General features: G+C 36.0%; 3 protein-coding genes across 9 annotated transcripts in view; 2 read left to right on the top strand and 1 right to left on the bottom strand.

The window, feature by feature from the left end:
• Positions 1 to 9763, top strand: part of LOC106053232 (beta-1,4-mannosyltransferase egh-like) — a 40129-nt gene extending 30366 nt beyond the window's left edge. Inside the window, exons 1-2 of one of the 2 annotated variants that reach the window (XM_056039097.1) lie at positions 4139 to 4528; positions 6853 to 9763. In XM_056039097.1, coding sequence (XP_055895072.1) covers positions 7287 to 8849 — 1563 coding nt within the window. In that variant the 5' untranslated portion in view covers positions 4139 to 4528; positions 6853 to 7286 and the 3' untranslated portion in view covers positions 8850 to 9763. Of the gene's footprint in view, positions 1 to 4138; positions 4529 to 6852 lie in introns of those variants that run through there. The other variant, XM_056039096.1, reaches the window with a different exon arrangement.
• Positions 9764 to 10873: 1110 nt separating this feature from the next.
• Positions 10874 to 22537, bottom strand: LOC106053231 (ELMO domain-containing protein 2-like). Of its 4 annotated transcripts, none has more exons than XM_056039100.1 (8): positions 22444 to 22537; positions 20154 to 20309; positions 19769 to 19895; positions 18032 to 18161; positions 17587 to 17720; positions 16985 to 17053; positions 16609 to 16742; positions 10874 to 13259 (listed from the first exon to the last, which is right to left on the bottom strand). In XM_056039100.1, coding segments are annotated over exons 1-8 (918 nt in total). In that variant the 5' UTR covers positions 22445 to 22537; the 3' UTR covers positions 10874 to 13092. The 4 variants fall into 4 exon arrangements, with proteins under 4 accessions (XP_055895075.1, XP_055895077.1, XP_055895073.1 ...); XM_056039102.1 differs by having other exon boundaries at positions 22398 to 22527; XM_056039098.1 differs by having other exon boundaries at positions 22402 to 22527.
• Positions 22538 to 22559: 22 nt separating this feature from the next.
• LOC106063146 (transmembrane protein 131-like) overlaps positions 22560 to 26376 on the top strand; it is a 63299-nt gene continuing 59482 nt past the window's right edge. For 2 of the 3 annotated variants that reach the window (XM_056039095.1, XM_056039093.1), the window contains exons 1-2: positions 22560 to 22914; positions 24410 to 24483. In XM_056039095.1, coding sequence (XP_055895070.1) covers positions 22794 to 22914; positions 24410 to 24483 — 195 coding nt within the window. In that variant the 5' untranslated portion in view covers positions 22560 to 22793. The remainder of the gene's footprint in view (positions 22915 to 24409; positions 24484 to 26376) is intronic. The other variant, XM_056039094.1, reaches the window with a different exon arrangement.

The following is a 26376-nucleotide window of genomic DNA, read 5'->3' as shown; positions in this document are numbered from 1 at the left end:
AATAGTTCAACATGCAAGTGTTTCTTATATCCGTTTTTACCAAATGAATACAAATGACTTTAAACTGTTATTAATATACTATATAGATAACAAAATAATATAGGGGGCCTACATTACTTTTCATTATTAATTAAAAACATACTTTAGATACATAGAAATAATACAGAATAGATGCTGTCTTACCTTTGCCAGGGGGCAGCCATATGCAATAGGGATATTACTAATATCTAGTTTTAAAGGGGAAAAAAAGTTAGTTCACCTGAGTCTCATAGATGGAGCCTGGGGCTTCAACTGTAGATTTTAAAAAAATTAATACAATAGTAAATGAAGTGATATTTCTGAAATTATATACAAATTGTGTTGTCAGGCAGCGAAAGTTCAGCTCGTTACTAGGACGAAAGTGTGACTTAACATTGTTATTAAATATCCCAAATATGTGGCAGTGGATGTTATTATTTTGTTCTTTGCATTTCCTGTGGCATTTTACGTCTCGAGAGACGATCTTTTCCCTTTGCAACTTCTTGTGTGCCTAAGAGGCCAATCCTTGATACACAGCTGCGATCGCAGGTTGTGCATATATAATCACCAGGCGCGGTTGCATTTTCACCCTTCTTTCTGCTTCTGTTGTGAATGACATCTGCAATCTGTGACCCTTCCTTTATGCTCTCTCTCCATGTGGATCTGTCCAGTGCCACCTCTTCCCAGTTGCCAGTGTCGATTTTGAAGAGCTTCATGTCGCGTTTGCATACATCTGTATAACGTAAAAGTGGGAGACCAGCGGCTCTCCTGCCTTCTATTAGATCGCCATACAGGATGTCCTGTGGAAGTCGACCTACTGGCATTCTACGAACGTGGCCAAGCCAGCCAAGGCGTCTGCTGCTGATAACAGAGCGGATGTCCTGGCATCCTGCTCTATGTAGCACTTCCTCATTGGTTATCTTATCTTGCCACCTTATTTTAAAGATCCGCCTTAGGCATCGGAGGTGGAAGACATTCAGCTTTTTTTCCTGCCATGAGTAGGTTGACCATGTTTCACTTCCGTACAGCAAGGTGCTCAACACACAGGTCCGGTAGACTAGGGCTTTAGTACTGCTAGTCAGCAATATGTTGTCCCAGACTCTTTTCTGCAACCGTGACATGGTGGCCATTGCCTTGGCTATCCTGTTGTTTATGTCTTTATCCAGTAGAGTGTTGTTGGATATGATGGAGCCAAGTTAACAAAAGTGATCAACAATTTCTAGTGGTTGGCCATTAATGCTTACTTGAGGTGCAGTGTTTGTGTTTTGGACAAGTATCTTAGTCTTGCTTTGACTGATGTTTAAGCCGAACTTCTGGCAAGCAGCAGATAGTTTGTCAACCATGGACTGTAGCTGAATATCAGAATCAGCCACAATAGCTGCATCATCAGCATACAGGAGTTCCCTGACGAGTAGCTTCCTAACCTTGGTTTTTGCCCGCAGCCTTGATACATTAAATAGTTTTCCAGAGGATCTTGTATGGAGAAACACACCTTCGTTTATTTCGCTGTACGCATAATGCAGTAGACAGGAGAAGAATATGCCAAACAGAGTAGGTGCGAGCACACATCCCTGCTTGACACCACTGCAAACCTCAAAAGGTGCTGATTGGGCTCCATTGAATTTGACAGTACATTTAGTTTCCTCATGAAAACACTCAATTAACTTCAGTAGTTTGGGAGGGCAACCTATTTTCCTCAGGAGTTTGAAAAGGCCACTTCTGCTGACCATGTCAAAAGCTTTAGCCAGATCAACAAAAACAATGTAAAGGGGGTCTGTCTCTCTCTCTGAATTTCTCCTGCAGTAGTCGTAGAGAAGATATCATGTCTATAGTGGATCTACCGCTCCTGAATCCACACTGAGACTCTGGGTAGACTCTAGAAGCTATCACTTGCAGCCTGGATAGTGCCACTCTAGCAAAGATTTTGCCCACTATACTGAGGAGAGAGATACCCCTATAGTTGTTGCAGTCACTCCGATCCCCTTTGTTCTTGTATATTGTGACTATAGTTGCGTCACGCATGTCCTGTGGGACATGACCTGTTTCCCTACAGCGGCAGAGGAGGATATAGAGTTCAGGGAGCAGGAGTGATTCGTTGACTTTCACTACTTCCACTGGGATACCATCACTCCCAGGAGATTTTCTATTTTTTAAGCAGTTAATTGCTTTTTTAAGGTCACTAAGGCTCGGAAGCTCATCTAGGCATTCCAGTACTGGAAGATCTGGTAGAGAAGCCAGGGCGACATCGTCTACTGTATTCTGTGTGGCATAGACTTCGAGATAGTGTTCTGTCCATTGTTCTAGCTGCTTGGTTTGATCTGTAATTTTTTCTCCTGATTTGGATAGAAGGGGGGCAGGCTTAGACACTGTTGGACCCAGGGCCGCTTTAATGACATCAAATAGAGATTTGCTATTTCCTGAGTGGAAACTGTCTTGGATTCTGTTGCAGGTATCCCTCCAAAAGTTGTTAGCACATTTTCTAGCCATTTGTTTCGCCTCTTTATTAGCACTTTTGAAGGCCTCCAAAGATTTTGGATTAGGCTTTGTCTTGTGAGCGAGGTGTGCAGATCGCTTTTTCTCGATGCAAGGTTCCATATGTGCTAGATTCGCCTCAAACCAGTCCATATGTTTGTGTTTTTGAGGCCCAAAGGCGGTGATTGCCGCACTGTAGATTACGTCTCTTAATTTCTCCCATCTGATAGAGATGTCTTCTTCATCACTTAACGCGGGGATTGAACTGTTCAGGAGCTCGCCAAAGAGTGCACACTTCTCTGGGTCACCTACATGGTTGACGTTAAATCGCCTAGTTCTGGATTGAGTGGAAGTGTAAGCCTTCTTGAGAAGTAGTTTGATTTTGCTTAGCACTAGTGAATGGTCTGAGTTGCAGTCCGCACTATGGTATGAACGGGTGTGGATGACACTTTTCAGATCCATCCTTTGGGTGATGCAGAGGTCAAGCTGGTGCCACCTTTTTGAGCGTGGGTGCTGCCAAGAGACTTTATGGCGTTCCTTGCCAGAGAAGAATGTATTTGTTACACACAGTTCATGAGAGCTACAGAACTCGAGTAGCCTTTGGCCATTGTCATTGATTTTGCCAACACCATGAGGTCCCAAGCATTTTGGCCATGCATCATTTCCATCACCAACACGGGCATTAAAGTCTCCATTTATATAGAGGTGCTCGGATTTTGGAATACTTTTAATTACGTCCTCTAGAGCTTGAAAGAATCTGTCTTTGTCCTCTTCTGGTGCAGCTAGGGTTGGTGAGTAAGCACAGATTATATTAACTTTGCCTTGCGGTGATGCTAATTTCATGTGTGCTACTCTTTCATTGCCAATGGGAAACATTGCAATGCAGGGGACGAGACTGTTTCTTATTGCGAAGCCGACGCCATGTATTCTAGGGCTTTGTTCTGGTTTTCCTTGCCAGTAGAATGTATAGTTGCTTTCTGTAAGAGATCCACTGTCTGCCAGTCTGGTTTCTTGCAGGCAGGCCACATCAATGTTTAGTCTGCTGAGTTCTCTGTCGATGATAGCTGTTTGTCGCATGTCGGTGACGAGTTCAGGGTCAGTATTGAAACCAGGACACACTTTCCGTATGTTCCAGCTTGCTAAACGCATTAATGTTGAGGGTTTTCTTTTGATTTTATTTGCAGGTGCGGGTGAGCAGCTTGCTTTTTTATTTTGTCTTAGCACCAAGCTCCCAGTGGTGCGGCAAGCTGTGGCGGGATAACACTTTATTGTCCGAGGGCTGCTCGGCTTAAGGCAGGCAGTAGCTATCCAGTGAGGCTAAAAAGCCCCTCCTACCGTCAAGAGTGGTCCCTGGCGTTCCAGCTTACGCCAATCAGCTAGGAACTTATCACCGGTAACTACCACTCTCCGTGTTTTTTTCAAAGACATTACTGTGAGAGATGGAGTGACCTCTCCATTGCTGGGGGAAAGCCTGGGCGGTAAATTTGCGAGTGCTGGGCTGCCCACACGTCAGCACACGCCTCTCTTCCATACTGACCGGGTCCAAAGGGATGGCGAGCCATCACAATTTGGGGACAGGTGGCTGCAGGAGTTTGCCAGAGAGCAGTAGTCTTACTACTGTCCCCCGCCTACGGGGCTCCAGGACCGGATTTTCTGTTAGGGTTTACTCCCTTAGCCTTAGACCTTACAGGGACACACACACAAGGCAGTGCGGCTATTGACCTATAGCTAGGGGTTTGGTTTGTGGGCAACAGGGCGTGTCCGCTCGCCGACGGGCCATGCCTGCCTCACATCTTGGGGCCAGCCCTCCTCCGAGACCCTTGCAGTTTAGCCTGAGGCTTCGCAGCCTCAGTTTCCATCTGCCACCACGAGGAGGTACTGCATAGGACTTGCTGTGGAGAGGCTATGTACTGGCAAGAGAGACTTACAAAATTGCTCCCCTTTCACAGATGCTAGCCAGCGGTGGCAACAAGTTAAGCTACCACACTAGACGCTTCACACAGCCATTGGACACTCAAAGAAAGAGTACATGCTTGAGGTATGAATTGTTCTAATTACCAATACAATAAAGCTTGCTTCCCAAAAACAATATTGTTTCTGGTATTCAATAACATCAAAATCTTGAAATTGTATCACGTTCTGTCTATGTTAAAGAGAGAGAGAAAGCAATGGAGACACGCAGTCAAAACAGAATTTTTTTTGTATCCCCTTTATAATTATCTTTAATGAGATTTATGTCATATAAGTCGTAAGACCGTTGGAACCAATCACCTTTAAATTTGGCATATTTCCCATAATTAGCAAACAATGCAATCAATCTAACAGCGCGATGAAACTATCTGACGCTGAATTTGTAATTTACCCACCTATCACGACGAGCCTTGAGATTCTTATTTATCACAGGAACCACAATAAAATAGAGGAAGATGGTGTTCATGTAGGATCTAACCCTTGTTTATGTTTTAAAATGTGTTCGTCTTTATGTTCTCTTTATCTCTCAACATTCTCTTTATAGTTCTAAGGCTGTTCAATTTATACATTTAAGCACAATGCTCGGGATAAAGTGTTGCTATTTACTTGGGGACAATATGTGCTTGGAAATTGCGTTTACAGTAGATTGAAACTAGGTTTAAAGATTTATTTACCTGATTTTCCCATTCGTAGTTAGTAAACTTAGCTAACTCTAGTCTTAGGAGTCATAAATCTGATCTTTCGATAACCGGTGCAGTTTAATGTCCTGCCAATAGGCATTCATTTGTTTTTACTTCTTTGAACTTTTGAATCAAATCGTGGAGCTACGACTTATCTTCAGTGTACAGCAACCTGGGCAAGTCTGTTTTTGTGGTTTATACTGGTGTTTAGTTTTGTTTTAAAACCAAGGTAACCATGTAGAAATACAATGACAAGTTGCGTAGAGTGCAATGAATTATTGTTAGCTAATAACTGACCCACTTACAATATATGCCTAACGCGTTAGAATATGTTAATACTATGACTTTTTCTTTGTTTTGTTAAGACGGCCGCATTGAGCTTACCTGGACAGCTAAAAAGAAAACAGACTTGTTTATGTCATGTTGTTTCTTTATTTCACACGCAATACATAACCTTTCGCGCGTCGGTTACTTGATTTACAATTTTAAGACCATATATAGCCCGGAATAGTTTATGTATAAGAGATAGCCCACAAACAGGACCGGATATAGACTTGATGAGGCCCTAAGCTATTTGAGATGTAGGGCCCCTTGTAATCAAGATAAGGGAATTTTTCCGTTGCTCGTTCTTAGAAATAATAGAAAATATCCCTGGAACGTTTTATTGGCGGGGTGGGGGCGGGGGCCTCCCAAACAAGTGTGGGTCCAAAGCTTTAGCTTTTTTTGCATATAGAAAAATCCCACTCTGCCCACAAAGAGCTTTAAGGGAAATCATAGACAGACAGTAGAAAGCTGTGAATGTACACTTTGGTTTCTTATAGTTTTAATGTTTTTTGTTTGGTGTTATGTACAAATTGTAAGACAAATTTCCATACGGACAATAATGATTATTATTATTATTCTCTATAAAATACTCATACATGGCAAGCATCTCAAATAGCTTCTAATAAGAAAATCCAACACACTACCCGCTCGTTGGGCTTAGATACTTAGCCCGACACAAAACTGCTTCAACTGAAGGTTGAATGCGTGAAGGTGCGTCTGAAACCGCGATTTCAGGAAGATTCTGCTCATCAGTGTGTTAAGATAAATCATCTTGGAGAAAGGATTTCAAACTTCCGTTTCCCTGTGCTGCTATCCGATATCACGTGGTTCAGACCTGTGACGTGGCAAAGAGATGTTGGTCTAAACTGCCCACAGGTTGTGACGTTGCAGGTCAGTGTTCAGGCCTTCTATAGCGATTGGTCTCGGGTCAGCTCGGTGTCCGCCCGCTTGTAAGCAATCGGGGTCCAGGAATGGGGGATGTTCGCCACGTATGTGGCACCCACCCAATCGTAGTCTTGGTCGCTGCTATTGTGGAACCTTGGACAGAACTTGGGGTGAAGAGCTTCCGGCCCATGCCTATTAGTTGGGAGAAATCCTAACGGTCAGCGGGATAGAGGGACTGCCGGGAGTCCTGATATAACTAGTCATCACATTTATTATGTGATGTGCGATGTAGCCTATATATACACATATACATATATATATATATAAAAGCAAATTAATTTATTTATATCATGTGTAGATATTATTTTATATAATTTTAGAAATGTACATGTATACATATTATTATTTACAGAGTAACATCTGTTGGTAGGACATTTTTCTAAAGCGATCTTCAATTTTATTTTGTTTTATTAATTTTTTATTTCTTGTTTTTCATACCCAGGTAACAAAAAGTGAATTAAGCGACATTTCTGTTTTTCAAGTTATAGGCGTCTACACGGTTACCTACACACATCATCTCCCTTTCCAAGTCTGACAGCCATCACATCAATATTAAGTTGTTTTTTTTCCGACAACGGACGAGCAAAGTTTACTTGGCCAGACTTTATCGAGGCTTTCTTCTAAATAAAAATAACACCTCGCAGAAATGACTTCGGCAGCATTCTTTCAATAACTTTACAAGTGAATCAAGTCTGCATTGCGAAAGCTCAGAACTTTTGATATAATAAATCTGATTGATAAAAGAGAATTTAAAAAAAAACATACCTAAGATATTGAAACTTCTGTTGTTGAGTAATGAAAATTTGACTTTATATAAGATTCATGTCTATAGTTTCATTCAATGCTCACGTCACCTAGACAAGGCTCTAATTACAAATGTCGCATACGATGAGTAGACTCTCTTTGGTCTGTCTATCCAACAAGCGGCAGACGAGCTATTGGCTCCTTCCTGTTTTTACGGTTTATTATTTTCTGCAGGCCCTGTGCAGCATTATCAACAATTTTCTCTTCATCTGTATACACAAGTTTCGCCTTTTAATGGAAGCTGCCACCTACATGTCAATCCGCCATGTAAAACACGCACTCTCTGTATTGACGTTGGTGGGTTGCGTATTCATTATTATCGCTTTCAGTGCCGGCGGAGCAATACATTCCAATGTGACCTTTACAGAAGCTCACGGATACCCAGTTACTTTTCTATTATACTTCTTACAGTTCTCAGTCGTAGTCCAACTTCCATTTTTTATTCTCAATTTTCTTGGGCTGGTTCTTCTGAACGTCTTTACGGAACAGCCAAAGCTTCAACGCTCGCCGTTGTTAGGGCCATTCTTGTGCTTCCGGGTTGTTACCAGGGGAACGTACCCTGACTTGGTCAAGAAAAACGTCCAGCATAATCTAGAGATTTGCAAAAATGTCGGTCTTCATAACTTCATCGTAGAGGTGGTCACTGATGTTTCGGTGAACATTCAAAAGAACAAACTATGCAGGGAGATTGTGGTGCCAGAGGACTACAGAACAGGCAGCGGCTCCTTATTCAAAGCGAGGGCGCTGCAGTACGCTCTAGAACCGGAAATCAGTATTCTCGAGCCGGGTGACTGGATAGTTCATTTAGACGAGGAAACTCTACTGACAGAGGGCGCTGTCATCGGGATCATTAACTTCACAGGAACGACAGAGCACGCGTTTGGACAAGGAGTCATTACGTACGGCAACGGAGAGATAGTGAATTGGGTAACCACCTTAGCGGACTCTATTCGGGTCGGAATAGACTACGGTTGCCTCCGATTTTGCCTAGGAGTTCTCCACAAGCCTTTATTCAGTTGGAAAGGATCTTTCATCGTTGCTAAAGCGGAAGCGGAAATGACAGTCAGCTTCGATCATGGGCCCGAGGCTTCCATTGCTGAGGATTGTTTCTTTGCGTGTGTTGCTTTTAGCAAAGGCTTCAGCTTCGGGTTCGTGGACGGGACCATGTTTGAGCAAAGCACATTCACGATCAAAGACTTCGTCAGGCAGCGTCGCCGCTGGATGCAAGGTATTCTCCTCACGGCTTTGAGTAAGAAAATTCCTTTAAGGTATAAATTTGGCCCAGTCCTTATGAGCTTGTCCAGCTGCATACTGCCGCTGAACCTGCTTCTTTTTTTGGTCAGTCGTGTCTGGTCACTGCCATCTTCGGTATTCATCACCGTCACTTTCAGCATAATTTTAGGTACAATTATCTATCTATTCATCTTGGGAACTCTGCAGACTTTTGGAGTTCACCAGCATGGTGTCTGGAAATGCTTCCTTCTTGTGTGTGCAACACTGCTCTGTGGAATGGTAGCCTGTTGTCTAGAATATCTAGTTGCGGTCCTCGTATTTTGGATGCCTAAGACTACAATTAATAACTTTTATATAGTAAATAAGGAGATAGTTTCAAAGGATTATGTCAAAGTTGTTTAACATTAGCTTTAATTAGGATAAACAGTTGAACAACAGCTCTAGTTTCCAAAAAAAATTGATTCCAAATATTCACTGACGTTAATATGATAATGAATTGATTTAAATTATTTATGACAATTTTATTCATTTAAAATTTGAATTGGAAACCTTGCTATAGATGTACATAATATTTATTACTTTTATTAAAAAATAGATAGATAAATCAACAATATTCTGTAACTGTGATTTTGAGATATTTTTTTTTTTAAATTTGTATGACTAGTCAACATGAACATTATCTAATAAATTATTCATGTTATTATTATAGTAAAGTAAAACGTTAATCGCCCCATGCAAAAAAAAATGATTAGCATTCTAATTATTTATAGACATTGTCTATGTATATAGATCTATATCTTAGTGAGTATCACGTGATAACCCTCTTTCCTATCTAGAAGTTAATTTTGACTAATGAAGAACACTGAAGATAAAACCTAGAGACCCAAGATGTGGTTGTAATTTTCATTTCAAAATTTTATTATTAACTTCTTTTTTTTTTTTACACACTTCTTGTGAGGTTTGATACAATTCTATATATATATATTTTACTTTAATGTGCAAAAATATAAAATATATAGTTCAGCCCTCCAATGCCACAAATCTGAATTCCATTCAATTAATTAATTTCAATATTTTATGAAGAATATTTTTTTAGAAGTGTGAACTGTATTCAATTTCAATGTTAGAATTTGTAATTGACTATATTTTTACTCTAATTAATTTGTATTATAGCAATGATTTTGTAAATACTTGGTTATTTTTGTATGATGATCTATGTTTATTTTGTATATTTATAAGGGTAAAATCAATGTGTAATTATCATTTTATATAATTTTTTTTTAAGAATTGCAAAATAAAACTATTAAATGCCTTTTCATATCTTTCATGGTCTTGATTAAAAAAATCTAAATTATAGTTGAGACAGCTGCAATTTCAAAGTACATTATAGTATAAAACACTTGGTACAAATCTTTACTTAGATGTATATAAGGCATCATTTTCAATTATAAAGATTAAGGATTAGTACAGTACTTCACATACCAGCAAACTAATTTGGAACCTGCATATTTCACCACATCTAAATGCAGAAGTTATGAGGATCAACAACAGACAAGAGAACCCAATCATGTTACAGGGAGAGAACATAGCCCAAGACATCACAAAACGAAAATGGAGCTGGATAGGACACACCATGAAAACCAGCTACCAATGTTGCAAGGCAGGCACTTGACTGGAACCCACAAGGAAAGAGGAAAGTGGGCAGACCGAAGCAAACCTGGATGAGGTCAGTCATCAGTGAAGCTGAGGGCACTGGAATGACATGGGAGCAAATGAAGAAAGCTGTGGTTGTGGCCCTATGCTCCCCTGGGAGTACACAGGATTAAGTAAGTAAGTAAATGCAGAGAAAGCTAGGGGGTCTATTTAAGTTTTCCTTTTGTAATCTGTGCCTTGGACTTAAATCTTTCTAAAACAATTAAGTCCAGAAAGGATTGCATTTACAGACATAGCTTTTTGAATATTTAATTAGAAACAAAAACAGTCTGCTAACATATGATTTAATCCAACTGAGCTTATACAACAGAGAAGAGTTTGGACTTGAACTTATACAACAGAGAATAGTTTGGACAAGGATAACCCATAACCAATAAGAGAACAGAGATATGAAAGCAGAATGGCATGAAATGCTAGAGGGTTTTAAGGGTCGTGTAAGAGAACTTCAATAAGATGTCTACTACATGCAATGTTTAGCCATAGAGATACATTTAGTTCTATGGTTAAACTGAGCTTAGCTAACTTAATTTTATGTCTGGTTCACATAGTCACCCTGATTTCGTGTTAGCATTCTTACTATTTATAAAGTTACTTATGCTTCCAGTCAAGATACAACTAAATTCTCTCTCTTAATTTTAATCATTGTTTTATCAAATATTTACACAACAAGTGAATTGCATTCAATACAAAATTTAAATTTCAAATACCTCAAGTAAATTCAAAGTTTCACTTTATTCATTTCCAAAGAAATTCACCACTACTGGTGATTCATATATTGCACATTTTCAGAAACATACCAGTTATATAATAGACTTGGTCTATATAATAACATGTAATATTAAAATAAAATACAATGAACTTTCGGTTATTTATATATACTATATATGAAGAAACTATTGTAGAAATGAAAGCTTTTGAACAAAATTATGACAGTAAAGAAACCATGCCTCTAGTTTCCTACTGTAGAGATAAAAAGAAAAAAATCATCTTTATTGGGTTTCCTACTGTAGAGATAAAAAGAAAAAAATCATCTTTATTGGGTTTCCTACTGTAGAGATAAAAAGAAAAAAATCATCTTTATTGGAGAACTGTTTACAAACCTTCTATCAACTCTGTCTGGATAGAACCTTGTACAGGTTATTTCTTCAGCTTCCTATTGTTGGATCAAGTTGAAACTTCGGACAATTATTCATTGTCAATGATAACACATGAATAATTAATTAATCAATTAGTCATAATTAATTAATTTTGTTTTATATTGAAATGTACTAAGGTAAGAGATGATAAGCCTTGTGTAGAGAATTAGGTTGTTGAATTAAAATTTTAAACTAAGGACTAAAATTAAAACTATTTTTACAAGTACTTGAATAACTCAGTGGCTAAGCACGTCAGCTTTCTGAAACTCAAGTTTGAATTCAGACTTGAGCAACTTTTATTTTTTAATTGCTTTTGAAATTGCAGTACAGAAACCTTCTCCCAGATGCCCCCCCCTTTCACCACTGATCAACAAAAGTGATTGGACCATAGCACACTAAGCATAATAAGCATGAATGTTGTGTTAAAATTAGTAAAAATATTTACAATCAAACAAATTTATTTTTCTTAGAATAGATATTTAATATTTTTTTTGTGTTGATATTTTCGGTTTTCGGCACATCAGCACAATTTAGTCCATGTCATGACAATAATCCCTCAAGGGTTATTCCCGTTTTATAGCTCAAGAGCTAAATGTTACACAGCCAAGTGATTAAAAACAAAGTCCATTCACAGCTCTGATGGTAAAAATAGTAAAAACTTAGAATAGATCCATTAAAAATTAATTACATGATTGATTAAAAATAATTGATGCAATTTCAGTCAATTATAAGCTTCATTTTTTAAAAAGTATTTTTTATATTTACTTGTTTATTAAATGTTATTATCTCTTTGAGTCTATATTCTTTTAGTCCATAATTTTTTAAAATTTATTTCCTACATTTTTTTCATTTCCCATTTTTTTCTCTAAAACTTCTCAATCCATTAACAAAATTAAATTACATTTAACATCAATAATAGCACCATATAAGAAGTTAGCTTTGGGGGTTATTTTCCCTTTTTTGATTGTATCTTTCTTAACATTTAAAATGATAATAGAGCTACATGATTAACAAATCATCAATATCACCACTAAAATAGATAGTATTTCAACAAATTCTCTAACAAGTTCAAAATAATACACACAAATCATGTTTTTGTTTTTTTTGACTATTCATTCCAAAATTATGGAGGATGCTGTAGGTGTGGCTTCTATTCTTGTGACGTTGAATAGCAGCAAAGGTGGCCCGAAACAGACATGTGAAGCAATGGTGATAATTGCGAGGTAGACGTTGCATTCAGCACTAGTGCCTAGCACAGGTTGTGAGATCTGTTAGATCTTAGAGGAAGAAATAACTTGAGAGCTGATGCTTTCATCTTTACATTATCATCTTTTCATTATAAATAAGCATCTCGTTACTTGAGAGGACATTATAGATGTGACTACCATTCCTGTGATGTGTCAATAGCCGTATAGGTGGTCCGCAATAGACATTTGATAACTGCGAGGCAGATATTGCATCCAGCACCAGTACCTGGCAAATGGAGTGAATCTGCATGACTTAATATCTGTAAAAACTTGGAAAGAGCTTGAGAGCTTACAAATGCTGTTTTTATTTCTACTTTGTTATCTTTTCATTATAAATAAACAGCTCCTCATTACTTGAAGCCCTTGAGTCTGTCTTGGATTTACAACTAAACAAAATGGACCCAACTCAGTTTTTCACTCAGTGGGTTATTTCAGGTTCACATGTCAATCACAGAAATAATTTAGATCATATTAACAAAGGCAAGAAAAGACAACTAGATAAAGGCAGCATCCAAATAACTTAGTTCACATTATTTTAAACAGTGACTGTCAAATCTCTGACTTATGTTTCTGGAATGACGACTGTAAGCAAGCACTGGGACTTGTCAGGGTGAACTGAATATAAGTATGGAACTGTTCACGAACTGTGTTAAATTCCATGATGTCCTTAGGCTTGGCAGCAAACCAAAACTTGGCGAACTCATACAGCAAATGACCTGCACAATGCAAACAGAGTTTAAGTTGTAAGTCTAGGAAAGAAAACTTTTCAAAGCAAATGTTACCAAATGTTTTACTATTGAACTAATCTAAAGTCTATAATTTCAGGCATTTTAAGAAATGAGTTGTTGCGATTTCCTACAAAACCTTTCTTTATTCTTCAAGTGGTTTTCTTGGTTGAATTTATTTATACCTTCTCATTAAACACAAAGTCTATTGTACTTGTTCATTCTTCTAATCAACCATAATTAAGGGAATAATAAAAGCTTCAATTTGAAATTGTGTTCTGTGGTGTTTCCATACTGGCCAGCATTGCATGAGCATGCAAGTAACAAGATCTAGAATCACTACGTTACCAGACCAGACAATATCATTGTGATAAATAACAAAACGGACTAAGCTAAATATTACAATTCCAAAACAAACAGGATGTGATATATCATTAGCAAAACATATGATAGCTAATATACTCAATATAAAGCTGTTTTTTTTTATAGCCACCTTCCTTTCCCTAAAACTTGGACAGTAAAATTAACAAATACATGACCTTACAAAAATATGATGTCATTTTTATTCCAAGTAGTTTTAAGGCTTTACCCATAAGCCTGAAGGATGAACATATACAAAGTAGTGTTCTCAATGAACTTAATTTCCCAGATGTGAAAACAATGCAATTTGTTCAATATTTTAAAATCTAAGTCTGCTCCTCAGAGATATTTTTAGGTTGTGACAAGTCAAAAACTCGCTGTCAGAGTCACTCTAAATTATCACAGCATTAATTATTATTTTTCATTATTTATTTATTTTATTTTAATTATTTCCCCATCCTACCCCTAAATTATTCACCCGCCACACCTTTTCCGCTCCAGGCTAGACTTAGTTGACCACATTGGAGATAGTTAAGGCGCGTCCTTTCATTTATCTTCCCTTGACCGGGGCAAAGATACACACAGACTCTTTGATCTTATCGGCAGGATGTCTGACAGCCGCAGGAGACACCACCTCGTGTGGAATGCAAGTCACTCCTCCCCCCCCCTTTCTCCTATGTCTCTCTTTGATCTAGGAGACCACGAGGACAAACATGCCCATTGACCTCCCAATGTGCGAATCCCATCTCTTGTCGGACTTCACCCACGTGTAAGATAATTCTAAGCCTAGGACATTTCCTGTGTCCGCCCACATTTTCCAGGCCTTTGTATATAAGGTAAATTAAATCGAGTCAGACTCTCTCTTTCTCATTCGAGCTGAGCTATCGAGTCTGGACTATATAATTTATTCTCCCTCCTAGAGGAATACCTGGTGGTAAGACGAACTTAATCACAAGTTCCATCTTAATTACTTTTGTGCTATTTCCACTGGACATTATCATGTGTATTTTATTATTTCATTTATATTTAATTAGTGCATTGTGTATTTCTCACTGGCGTAAGTAGAGAACATAAACATGTCCTATGTATATATTTATGAATTGCATTAATCTATTAATGCTACTCTGCTCAATTGATCGTTGATGCAACCATGTATATATTTGTACACCTTATTTTATTTCCTTTATCTCGGTTGATCGCCTTGATGATTTTACTATCGCACTAATACTGCGCTTAGAAAGGAGATATGAGTTATCTCCCCTGTATTGAATTATCTCCCCTTTACTCATTTTACTCTAATGAGAGTTGCGCCGCTTGAACGGACACCCTCTTCATTCAAGCGCGCTCCATTGTTCTCGACCTACGGTCATATGTTAACATACCGTCAGAGTCGCTGACCACCGCCCAATTCAACCCCCCCCCCCCTTTTCTTTCTCTATCCACCTCTGTTGTTTATTTGACATTATTATTGCCCCTTTTATGTACATTTCTATATTGCTACTATCAGCCATCTATTTTTCCATATCCCATTTGTCATCATCTCCCCATTGTGCTTTAAAGCAATGTTACCAATCTGACGAATGCACCTCAGTCGAGGGCATCGATAAGATGCATGAGAGACATGTCCTAACTTGTCTTTATTTATCCGCAGCCTCCCTCAGGTGTCTGCCTATTTACCTGCCTATTTATTTGCCATCGAGAATCACCTACTATTTATGTGCTGAGTGCTATTCAGCACTGCACTTGCCTACTGAGATCTACTCAACTCTACCAATTGGCGCTATCGGCATTGCCCGCCTATTCGACAGCCCACCTGTCAAGCTATTAGGTGCGACGTCCCTATAGATTCAGATCTGTGTGAGACGTCATAGCTACACCAACCCTCTGCAACTCACTGGACATATCCTGTCAACTACGCTGCCCACGGCAGATCAGCTCTGCCCGCAGTAACCTTGTGCCCACGGTATGCGGCCACCCGCCTTAATGTGCCCACTACAGATATTAGATTTTGGGATTGAAACTCCACAAGAACTATATCACCGGCGTCCCTCTATCCGCTAGAGCGCCACCTCCAGCTGCAGAACCTCAAGCCAGGATCACAGCCAGCCACGACATCAACAGGACAACCAGCTAAGTCAGAGGACAAAGTGACATACTCTCTCATTAAATGCAAGAGTGATGATTAAATCATAGAATATACTAGAGATAGATGCAAACCCTCCCCCTTTTTATTCTTATATGTATATTTATGTAAATAAATATTCTTCATTTTTAACTTCTGTATCTATCTTTCATTGCTTGTCTCGTTGCGTGTCTGCTCCCGATTCATATGCTGATAGGTTGGTGTGTGATAGCTTTAAAAATAATCATCCCCTAGACATAAAACGCGCCAAACACACGTCACATCTCCCCACCTGTCACATAGGTCACACTTAACTATTTCTTTTCGTAATTATTTTCCTTGTTCCGATAGTATTATTCATTTTGCTCATTTGTATTTCGTTATCCTGTTCTGACTAAACTTCAATAACTTTATTGTTTGTTTTCAGAAAATGTTGTATTTGGTATCAAATTATAGGGGAATGCACACTCTTTTTAAACAACACAAATTAAAGTTTCTTATGTTTACATGTGCTTGTAACTCGTCCATGAGAATGTGTTCAGGAAATGTGTGTTGTGTAGTCATTCAGTGTATTAAAGCCATACTATACAGACATATTTCTCAGCTCTCCTATCTTTATGTTCATAACATAAATCTAAAAATCCATTAAGTTTAATGGGTTCAAATCAACATTGGCATTGTAAATTAGGAGAGAAAGAGTTAAAAATAAGATCATCTCCACCAGAGAAGATGTGTCTTAAATAAAAAGATTTCTCTTAAAACAGAGTTTAAAGCTCCCCAAGGAAACTTATTTTAACAATGATACAATAAAACTTTTTGTTTGTATAGTTAAGCTACTTCTATGGCCAGCACACTTACAGTAAACCTGATGGAAGTCAACCATTGTGGGCTCTTTATTGTCAAGACTGTAGAAATGAGACCTCAACTTTCTCCTTACCAACAAACTGTAACCCATTTCCGTAATGTTGATGCCAACTATGGCAAAAGAAAATCTGCATATAAATAGAATACTAGGTTAATACCTAACATTTCAAGCAGAAAATTTATATTTAAAAAATAGAGCAAGTTAATACAATACATTTCAAATGGAAAACATGTAAGCCTTAAAAAAAAAAATTCTGCATGAGAGCAGATAGGGAGTAGGAGCATAACATACGCTAAAAGGTACAGACTCTGCTTGATCAAACCCAATTCAAACTAAAACATCATAAGTTTATTAATCAATTAACTATACCCAAACTGAGGATGGTAAGATTGACTCAAAACCTGTCTTGCTTGCTTTGGATACTTGCTGGCAAAAAATCTGTAGACATAGGATAATGTCAGTGTGACCTATTGCAGTTAAACTTTTTTTTTCCAAATAAAAGAGTTCAAAAGTGAACTTCAGTAAGAAATAAGTTGTTTTCAGGCTTTGAGATATTAAATGCTTTCAATTAGGGACACCTATAAAGAGGAATTAAATGATTTATATCTATATATATAAAAGAACACAAAAATGAGCTCGAAAGGTATTTTACCTTACCATTTTTTAAATTTAGTATCCAACTAAATTGAGTGAACAATATATAGCTGAGAGCTAGCTTGACATTTTAAAACAGTAATGTTAAGATTCATAGAATATTTTTTTTTTAAAAAGAATATCAATAGCAAATGAAACAATATCACATTTTATGACTTGGACCCCAAAGCTAGAAAATGAAACAATATCACATTTTATGGGTTGGACCCCAAAGCTAGAAAATGATGAAACAATATCATATTTTATGAGTTGGACCCCAAAGCTAGATAACAAAATACAATATAACAGTTGGATACATTGAATGCAAATATACTTACAAAAGCTGTTCCAGGCCCAAGATACCCATTCCTCTAAAGTCTGTGCTGGGGTCATGACCTTGAAATCCCAAATCTGTCCAATGAGCACCAATTCTTTCAGGAAGAGGTTGTCCCTCACTGTAAGCTTCCCAGAGCTTAATTAAAAAGGAGTACATAATTTAGTAATTAAATAGACAGACATTCTGCAAGGTAGAGTTGAAATAATATGATATCACATCACAATGAGGGTAATGAAGAAAGAAAATGAACATATATGATTTATTTAAAAAATAATATATTTTGTTTTACTCAGCATATCACAAAGTGATTAAAAATGTTTCCAAAAGTGGTAGCTCAGGCTTTTATTTCAGCATTAAACAAGAAATGAAAAATGAATTTTGTATTTTCACTTACATGTTAGACACATTTCAAACACATTAAATTATAAATAAAATAATTTTAATACCTGTATTAACTTAGCCTCATGGGAAGGGTCGTCTGATGAATATTTAATTTTTCTCAAGTCTTCTGCATCACTCACCAATTTGTTGTAGGACTTGATTCGAAACAGAAAGTTTTGTAAAGAGATTTCAAACCTAATTGGAATTAATATACAAACAAAGAAAAAAATTTGTTAATCAATCCAAACATATCCCCATACAATAAGAACAATGCTGTATACTAAAACTAAAAAGTAAAGACGTTTTCTGACCTTGCGATCTATGGGGCAGATAATGTAAAAGTCATCTGTTTTAGTGTCCTAATGTTAACTAGGGTGTCATGTGGCCTGCACATTGTGAATTGACTAATTGCCTTTACTTTTCCCCTACTGATGTCAGATACCCATTAGAGTTGGGTTGTCTTGAAATTCAAAATCTTTGCATTTACCAAAATATATGAGACCAAGACTTCAAGGATTTGAAGCTGATCAATTTACTACTTAGTAGTCTTGAATAGAATACTGGATCTATATATACGGTATAGAAGATACTATAGAACCATACTATAGATGGTGCACAAAATGTTCCTGAACTCTTTAATGAAGAGTGTTGGAATATCTTCTGAATGGGATTTTTGGCACATCAACACAATTTAGGCCATGTTGTGTTCATTGAATACCTTCTGATGAATAAGTGATCAAGAATGAAGATAAAGAGTGTCTAGACCTCCAGACCAAATTTAATTATAATATTTATAATTATTATACTTCTTTAAAATTTCTATGAGAATTGTTGGAGCTGTTGAAATTAAATAAATAAATTATGGCTTTTACATAGCGTTACTTTCATGCTTATAGCATTATGGTCCAATCTCATTTTGTGGACCAGTGAGGGGGAGGGGGGTGTATATGGGAGATGGTTTTTCTGTTCTGCCTTTAGACACTCAGTAAAAACAACTCTGCTTGAGTCGGGTGTCAAACCTCGAGCCCCCTTGGTAGGTAGCCAAGCCAAGTTCAAGCCTACTTGGCCTCTCTACCACCCTTCCCAAACAATTCTGTTTTCAATAACCGTGTCACCATAGTTTTGTTACTTGCTTTTTTTTTTTTTAATGGTAAAATGTAAAAAAAAAAAGCTTTATACACCAAAGAAAAAAAAAATAGCAATATTCATCTGGTTTTTACTAAAAACATGATACACAAATTATATTTTTTTCTGAATAAGATATGAAGAGTTATAATATGAAAGTTTAGTTATTGGGTTAAGCTACAAACTAATAATTATAATTAACAACCAATCAATCATAAATAGTATAATTCTGTTAATCAAAACGAATTAGTTTACAGTTGTCAAGAAAAGCAAATCTCCAACTCTTCATGATCATATGCTACAGAAACAATTTGTTTTATATTTCTGTTCTTCCTCTTTCTTTCCTTGTTTGCTACATTGTATACACCTAAAGCTTTTGAATTAAAACTTCACTGACCTGGTCATTTTCATACAATATTTCTAGCATAGACTCCCATTTTTAATGATGAAATTCATGTATTAAAGGGCAATAATTAAAATATCCATACCTTAAAACTATATTTTAAAATTAATTGCTTCCCTTGAGGGAAAAAAACATAACTGATGCTTCAGGTGGTGGTTTACATTCATTACAATTGTAAACCTTAGTTATTTGCTTTACAACTAAAGTGAGCTCCAATATAAATTTTCTTTTCAATACAGAAATAGGAAAAGAGCATTTAAAACACAGCACTTACCGAGGGTATTTTTCTGGCACAATATTTTTTATTTCTATTATTTTTTTCACAGATTCACTGACATCGACTGAGGTGCTAGTGGCGCAGTCTCTGAGGTCAGGAAAGCTGGAATGCCTCAGCGAACTTTCTAAAAAGATTATTTTTTTAATAGCTTTTAGACATGTGTAATCTTTGATATGCTGTTAGTTAAAGAAATGTTTTTGAAAGTCTTATGAAGGGAGGAAAGAGGTTTGAAAATAGGCTACTAAAAATATGTTTCAATAAGTTAAAACCTGTTAATATTAATTATATTAAAAATGATTCCAAGTCAAATTTTTTAAACAAATTTTTCTGGGTCTAATAACAAAGATGAGAGTATAGCAGTCAAATACACAAAAAATCCTACCTATTTTCTGTACTTTCACAGCTGTGTCTGATTCTTCATTGGTTATTCGTAACAGTTCACATTGACCAGTAATGTTTCTCAAAACCCATTTGAACAGCGGTCTGAGAAACACGAAGTACAATTTAGTCCACCACTCATTGAACCAACTAGGCATCACTAGAGAAAAGAAAACAAGGAAGCATAAGTTTCTTTAGTTTTTAAGTTAAAATATTTATCATTTAAACAATTATTGTGCATAACAGTTTCACAACAAATAGATCTATATCTCAGATAAATAATAATTAAAAGAAGATGTTCATAGCTTATGATGAATGATGAACAAGACAAAACTTGGTTTATAATATAATATATTGTTCCCAAGATAAATGGTGAATTGATTATTATCTTTCATTAGAGTATAATAATAGACCTAGAAAAAAAAAACATTGTACATCTGTACGAAAATGTGTGTAGGTGTAGAACAATTTTAAAATGACTAGACTAAATAAAAAATTAAAGTCCTAAAATTGTCACAGTGAATATAAGGGCCTATCAGAAGTGTTACTGTGTGAACATGATTTTTTTTTGGGGGGGGGAAAAGGGGGGGGGGGGGTAAAATATGGTTAGTAAATATAGGTTATTCTAAAAAGGTGCCTCTCTACATCTAGATCTATGACCGAAAAAAAAAAAATGTAAAGAGTGGACTAAGTTATGTAAAGAGTGGACTAAGTTGCAAATAGGGATATTATTGTAATACCGGCTGTTCCACTGAACACAGAAAGACCAAAAAGTGTATTGTTGAGGAAGGAGTGTTTCATTAAAAATAGTGTTTGTGTGTGTGTCTGGGAGCATTATAATGCAGGTAAATAAGAACAACTGATGGGCCTAAGAAGTGTTAATGCACACTCCATAATAAGGGTTTGTGGGCCGTTGGATTGAAGGATGCAGGCCGTTTTAATGATGGATTTAAAAGTGTTCAAGAGGATATACACATATATATACTGACTATTTCAACAGTAGCATGACACAAGGTATTAGGTATAGACATGCGTTTTTAGAATTCAACGACAGCCGTTTCATTAGAATATATAATGGCCAAACTGATGGGCCTAACAAGAGTTAGTGCATACTTTATAATAGAGGGTTGCTGGCCCTTCATTTGCAGAATAAAAAATTAAAGGGCTATACAATTGTGTTGGTGATTGGGGAGCGTTGTGATGTAGGCCATTTTATCTAGGGGCTTAAGAGTGTTCCGGACAAAATAAACATATATACCAACTATTTCAGCCATAGTGTAAGATGGGTATCAGTTAGTTAATCCTATTAGATAGAGTAGACAGATTTAGATAAAAATCTAAGTTACCTACATTATGACTCTAAAAGCAGATATCTAGATTCTAGTCACTGTAGACTCTATGACTAAGGAATGCTTTATTCATCCTTATTGGAAATTTGTTGTGATTACAAGGACTCTTTTCTCAAATTAAAACAACCAAAACATTCACATAAATATAAATAGAACAGGCACAAATATAAAGTCTTTATTAAAGATTTTACACAAATGTCTTGATCCTTTTTATGTTTCCTAGTCAACAAGTACTGTTTATACAGTCTGACCAAGTAAAGAACAAACAAGTTTTTATACTGCTCGATTCTAGTCTTGATTGACAAAAATCACCCAATATAGTATATTGTCACTATTAGATTTTATATAGATTCTATAAACTAGACTAGATCTATTAGTAATAAAGCCACTTTAATAAAGGATAAAGGTCTTGATATAGACTATTGACTATTCTAGATATAGAACCTAGGTGGACTACACTACCGACAAGATCTAGTCACAATCTAGTGCTAGTCTCAACAAGATCTAGACTCTATATAGTATATATTAGTTACAGTTACTGTACTTTACTGTAGCATACATTAGTTATTAGTAGTAAATATTAGTATTATAGTATATTAGACTTTCGATCTACTACTTAGACTAGTTACAGTCTACTACTACTAGATCTAAAAAAAAACACTAAACTAATCATCTACTAGATCATCTAGTTACTAGATCTAGAACTACTGAGTTAGTCTGTTACTGTTAAGACGACTAGACAGTTAAGTTAATAAATAAGTGTTAACTCAACTGAGTACTGTCAGTGTCACTGTCTGTAACCTATAACCCCCCAAAATTGTATTTTAAATTTTAGTGTGTAACTGGTATGCTGATGTTTTTTCTCCAGTTAGAGAGGCTATAGATCTAGATCTATGTACCTACTCTACGGTGTAGATTCTACTCTCTCGTTACTCTTACTCTTACTGGAAGCAGTTTCTTGTCCAACACAGCGGATATTAGTTATTAGATAGATCAGAAAGTTGAAAAGGAAGTGACCCCGTCGTTGTAACCAAGAGAACGTCCAATCGCGTGCGGAATAGTGCTCTTGCTTTACCAGAGCTAAACATTATTAACGCCTCTAGTTTCGTATAATTTATACAAAATAAACATACCTTAATCCCACTATTTATTGTCTTGTAATCATTGCGGAAATTGATGTTGTTGGATATTGTTTGTGTATAAGATCTAAAGAGTTTTTAGGATGAAATATTTCTTATTGTGTTGGTGAAAGTGACTGAATTATTTCATTTAGCTTGACCTTACAGCATGGGAAGATGGCGCGACTGGATATTTACACGACCCGCAGAGTGCTAGATTTTCTTCAGTTTATCTTTATTTTACTGACAGTGCAACATTTTACTTCTTATGTTATTGCAGTAGAAAGCCATAATCAAGGTAATAATTTTAAGAATTTTCGTGGGTTAGAAAATGTTATGATCCATTCCCGACAATCTGGAATCGCTTGAAGTTGATCCAATCTGTTACTGAGTTTTTCAGAGTTACTGAGAGTTGTAAACTGTGTAACTCTCTGACTCTCTGTTATAGATAGACCTAGCTAGGACCTAGTAGACTATAGTGTTAATCAACTTAATTAATTTAATCATAGACATAAATGATAATGTCTGTGTGTTTAATGTTGTTGACTGTTTAGAAATTTATATCTAGAGTCTGAATTATCTACTAGATTCTAGTCTAGTTCTAGACTGTCTAGAGTATAGACGTCTAAGTCTAGCTAAGGTTAAGAGTAAGTGTAAGATACATTTAGATTTTAATTTTAGTCTAGAATCTAGATCTAGAGATCTAGAATATAGCTTAGATGACAGACTCAGCACTAATTCTCTCACAGTGGATGAAAAAAACATGAACATTTTACACTGTATATTAGTTAACATATACATAGAAAAACTTTAGAAGCCATTTTTATGATTGAATTTCCTAAAAATATCTTTTTTTTTCAGTTTAGCCCCATATGTTTATATATATATATATATATAGCAGACATGCTAATGTTTACTAGTAATAATTATTAAATACTGTCTTCAAGTGTTTTTAAGAACTTTTTGAAATGGTTGGTTTTAACTTTTAATAATAAACCTTGGCCTTGGTGTGTAACTTGCTATTGTAGACATTGTAAGTATAAAAACAATCCTTTTTTTTTCTTTCCAAAATATGAAATAGTATCATGAGTGCATGTTGTATGAACATCCATTTTTGTGTACAGTGTTTTATGTAAAAACAAAATATGAATGTATGGTGAGAATTTACTTGTGGGCTTTTGTTTCTTATTATTATAATTTTAAAAAAAATGGAATGTGTCCATGACAAAAAGAACATTATAGGAACAAATCAATGAGCATAGCAGGTGGGTAATGCTAGTATATATAACATACAAATAATGGCATACTTGTAGACAATGTTCGCACTGCTGCACCAATCAAATATTATGTTTTACAATATATTGAGACTGAGGCATCGGTACATGGATAACCAGCCACTGTTGTGATCTGAGTTCGCTTACTTAGTTAATACTAAAGTGTCTCTGTCTATATTTACTATGCTTCCTTTTCAAAATTTGTATAGAAACAATATATCATCATTTTTATTTAACATGAATTTTTTTATACACATGACATAATGATTTAGTCTTTCAATGTCACACTGTGATATATGTGTGTAATTTATATGCCGGTCTATAGATTATTTGTTGTTAGGTGGACATCTCTTTTTATTTAAAATGAAATTTTTTTTTTCCTTCAAGATAGAATAAGTACTCAGAGTGCTCAATATTTAATAAACTCTAAATCTTAAATGAAGTTTGGTTTTAAATTTTTTATTTTTTAGTTTAAACTTTTTCTGTGATTTTATCTTTAATATTTGTTCATTGTTTCAGCCTTTGTACAAACAGACAAGCATTTAACATTTATTGTGGCTGATAGGTATATTGGCTCTGGTGTACCAGTAGAGGTAGGTTCTCTTGTTTATCTCAATATATCATGAATGTATGTGTGTAAGTTAGGTGAAAGAAAGTGTTACTTTACCCCCCCCCCCTTTCCCCACTCCCAAAAATGATATAAATATATATAATATATTTTTTTCCTTTAAAGTTGATTCATTGTTATTTCTGAAAAGTTTCAGACTTGCTTAACTTTTCATTATGCAGATTGTTACTTTAAAAGCATTGAGTTTCTGTATACAGTTAAACTCATGATAGAATGCAACTTGTTAGCAGGTCTGAATAAGTTTGTACAAAATCCAGTCATTGGTTCTAAGATCTGGAAACATATTAATTTATTGTGTGTACGTGTCAGTGTGGGGGGTGCAGGCAGTCTCTGCTGTCACTGTTTAAGAGTTTAGGACATAAACATAGAGCTGCTATCATTATGTTTGCTGCTATGGCTTGACAAAGAAAACAAACTTGTCAGTGAATAACGGCCATTGCAAAAAAAAAAAAAAAAAAGTAATAAAAAAAATTACAGTTCCCATCTCAGACCTTCATGGTTATTATATTGATTGTCTCACGTGGCCAGAACAAAGACCAACCAGCTTTAGCATTACCGACTGATATAAAAGGTATTTATCAGTTTATTGTCTGGAAGAAAAAAAAAGGTTCAAAATATTTGTTCACCGGGATTCACATACTTTACTACTACTATTTGCTTTACTACTTAACTATACCCTTAGCGAACCATATTCAGGACTATAATATGGGTTTTGAATCAATGCATAAATTATATAAAAATGCTGAATGTATCTAGTACAGAACAGGCTGGCACATATATCTCAAATACAAGTAGTTGAAATGTTTCTGTTTGTAAAACTTCTTTCTTCATTTGAAGCCACATAATTACATTACACAATGCAGGAGAGAAAACAAAATGTAGGTGGAGGAGGCAGTCTATAGTTGATAGGGCTGACATTAAAATATGATTCGTTGGGAATGTACATCGAAGATGGTATCAATGTTCATGTCAACTTTAAATTAAACAGAAAGACCTTGTACAGCATATATTATAGTCACTGGACCATGACTGTGCCTTTAAATGTCTAGTGTTTCAGTGTGCTAGGAGACACAGGACAGCTCAATGTAGTTCAGGTTATATAGAACAAAAAAAATACCAATAGTAAAAGAATATATACATGATTATATTCAGCTTCTGACATTATGATTATTTAGGATAACAGTAAAGCAAAAGTGTAATCCTTTGAGCTGTTAAAGGACTGTTGAAACAATCATCTGTTTATAATAATTACACTGTAATTTTGTTAACATTTCTTGGCTCAACATTTCACACTTACACCTTAGCAATGAGACAATGATGATTTCTCAACAGGACCGACCTTAGGCATAGGCAAACAAGGCAGCTGGCTTGGGCCTCCAGAATGGTGAGGGTCTCTCATAGGACTAATGACAATTATTTTTGAAAATTTTGATATTTGTCCATTAAGAGAAGAAATAGAAGCGCGATTTGTGCCCAATGTTTTTGGAATACACTAGGTTTTAAATTAGCTGCATAATTCGATTTTTTTTCGCTATTTATTGTTTATTTTTCTTATTTCATAAGGGGTCACCAAACTCACTTCGCCTCTAATTATCTAAGGCCGGCCCTGCTTTCTCGAATATAATATGCCTTTACCTATATGACAAAGTCACAAGTCTTAGGTGTTTAAAGGTCTATTTACTAGAGGTATTAAAGAACAGCATAGAAATGTATATGACAAAGTCACAAGTCTTAGGTGTTTAAAGGTCTATTTACTAGAGGTATTAAAGAACAGCATAGAAATGTATTTCCAATAGTTGACGCTTGTTAAGATCAGTGGAAGCAGGTGTGGGTAATGAAATACTTGAAGGGTTTTATG

The sequence above is a fragment of the Biomphalaria glabrata genome, chromosome 8, assembly GCF_947242115.1.
Source record: "Biomphalaria glabrata chromosome 8, xgBioGlab47.1, whole genome shotgun sequence".
Taxonomy (NCBI): domain Eukaryota; kingdom Metazoa; phylum Mollusca; class Gastropoda; family Planorbidae; genus Biomphalaria; species Biomphalaria glabrata.
Note: the sequence above shows the minus strand (reverse complement) of the source record. Positions and strands in the feature narration are given on the sequence as shown.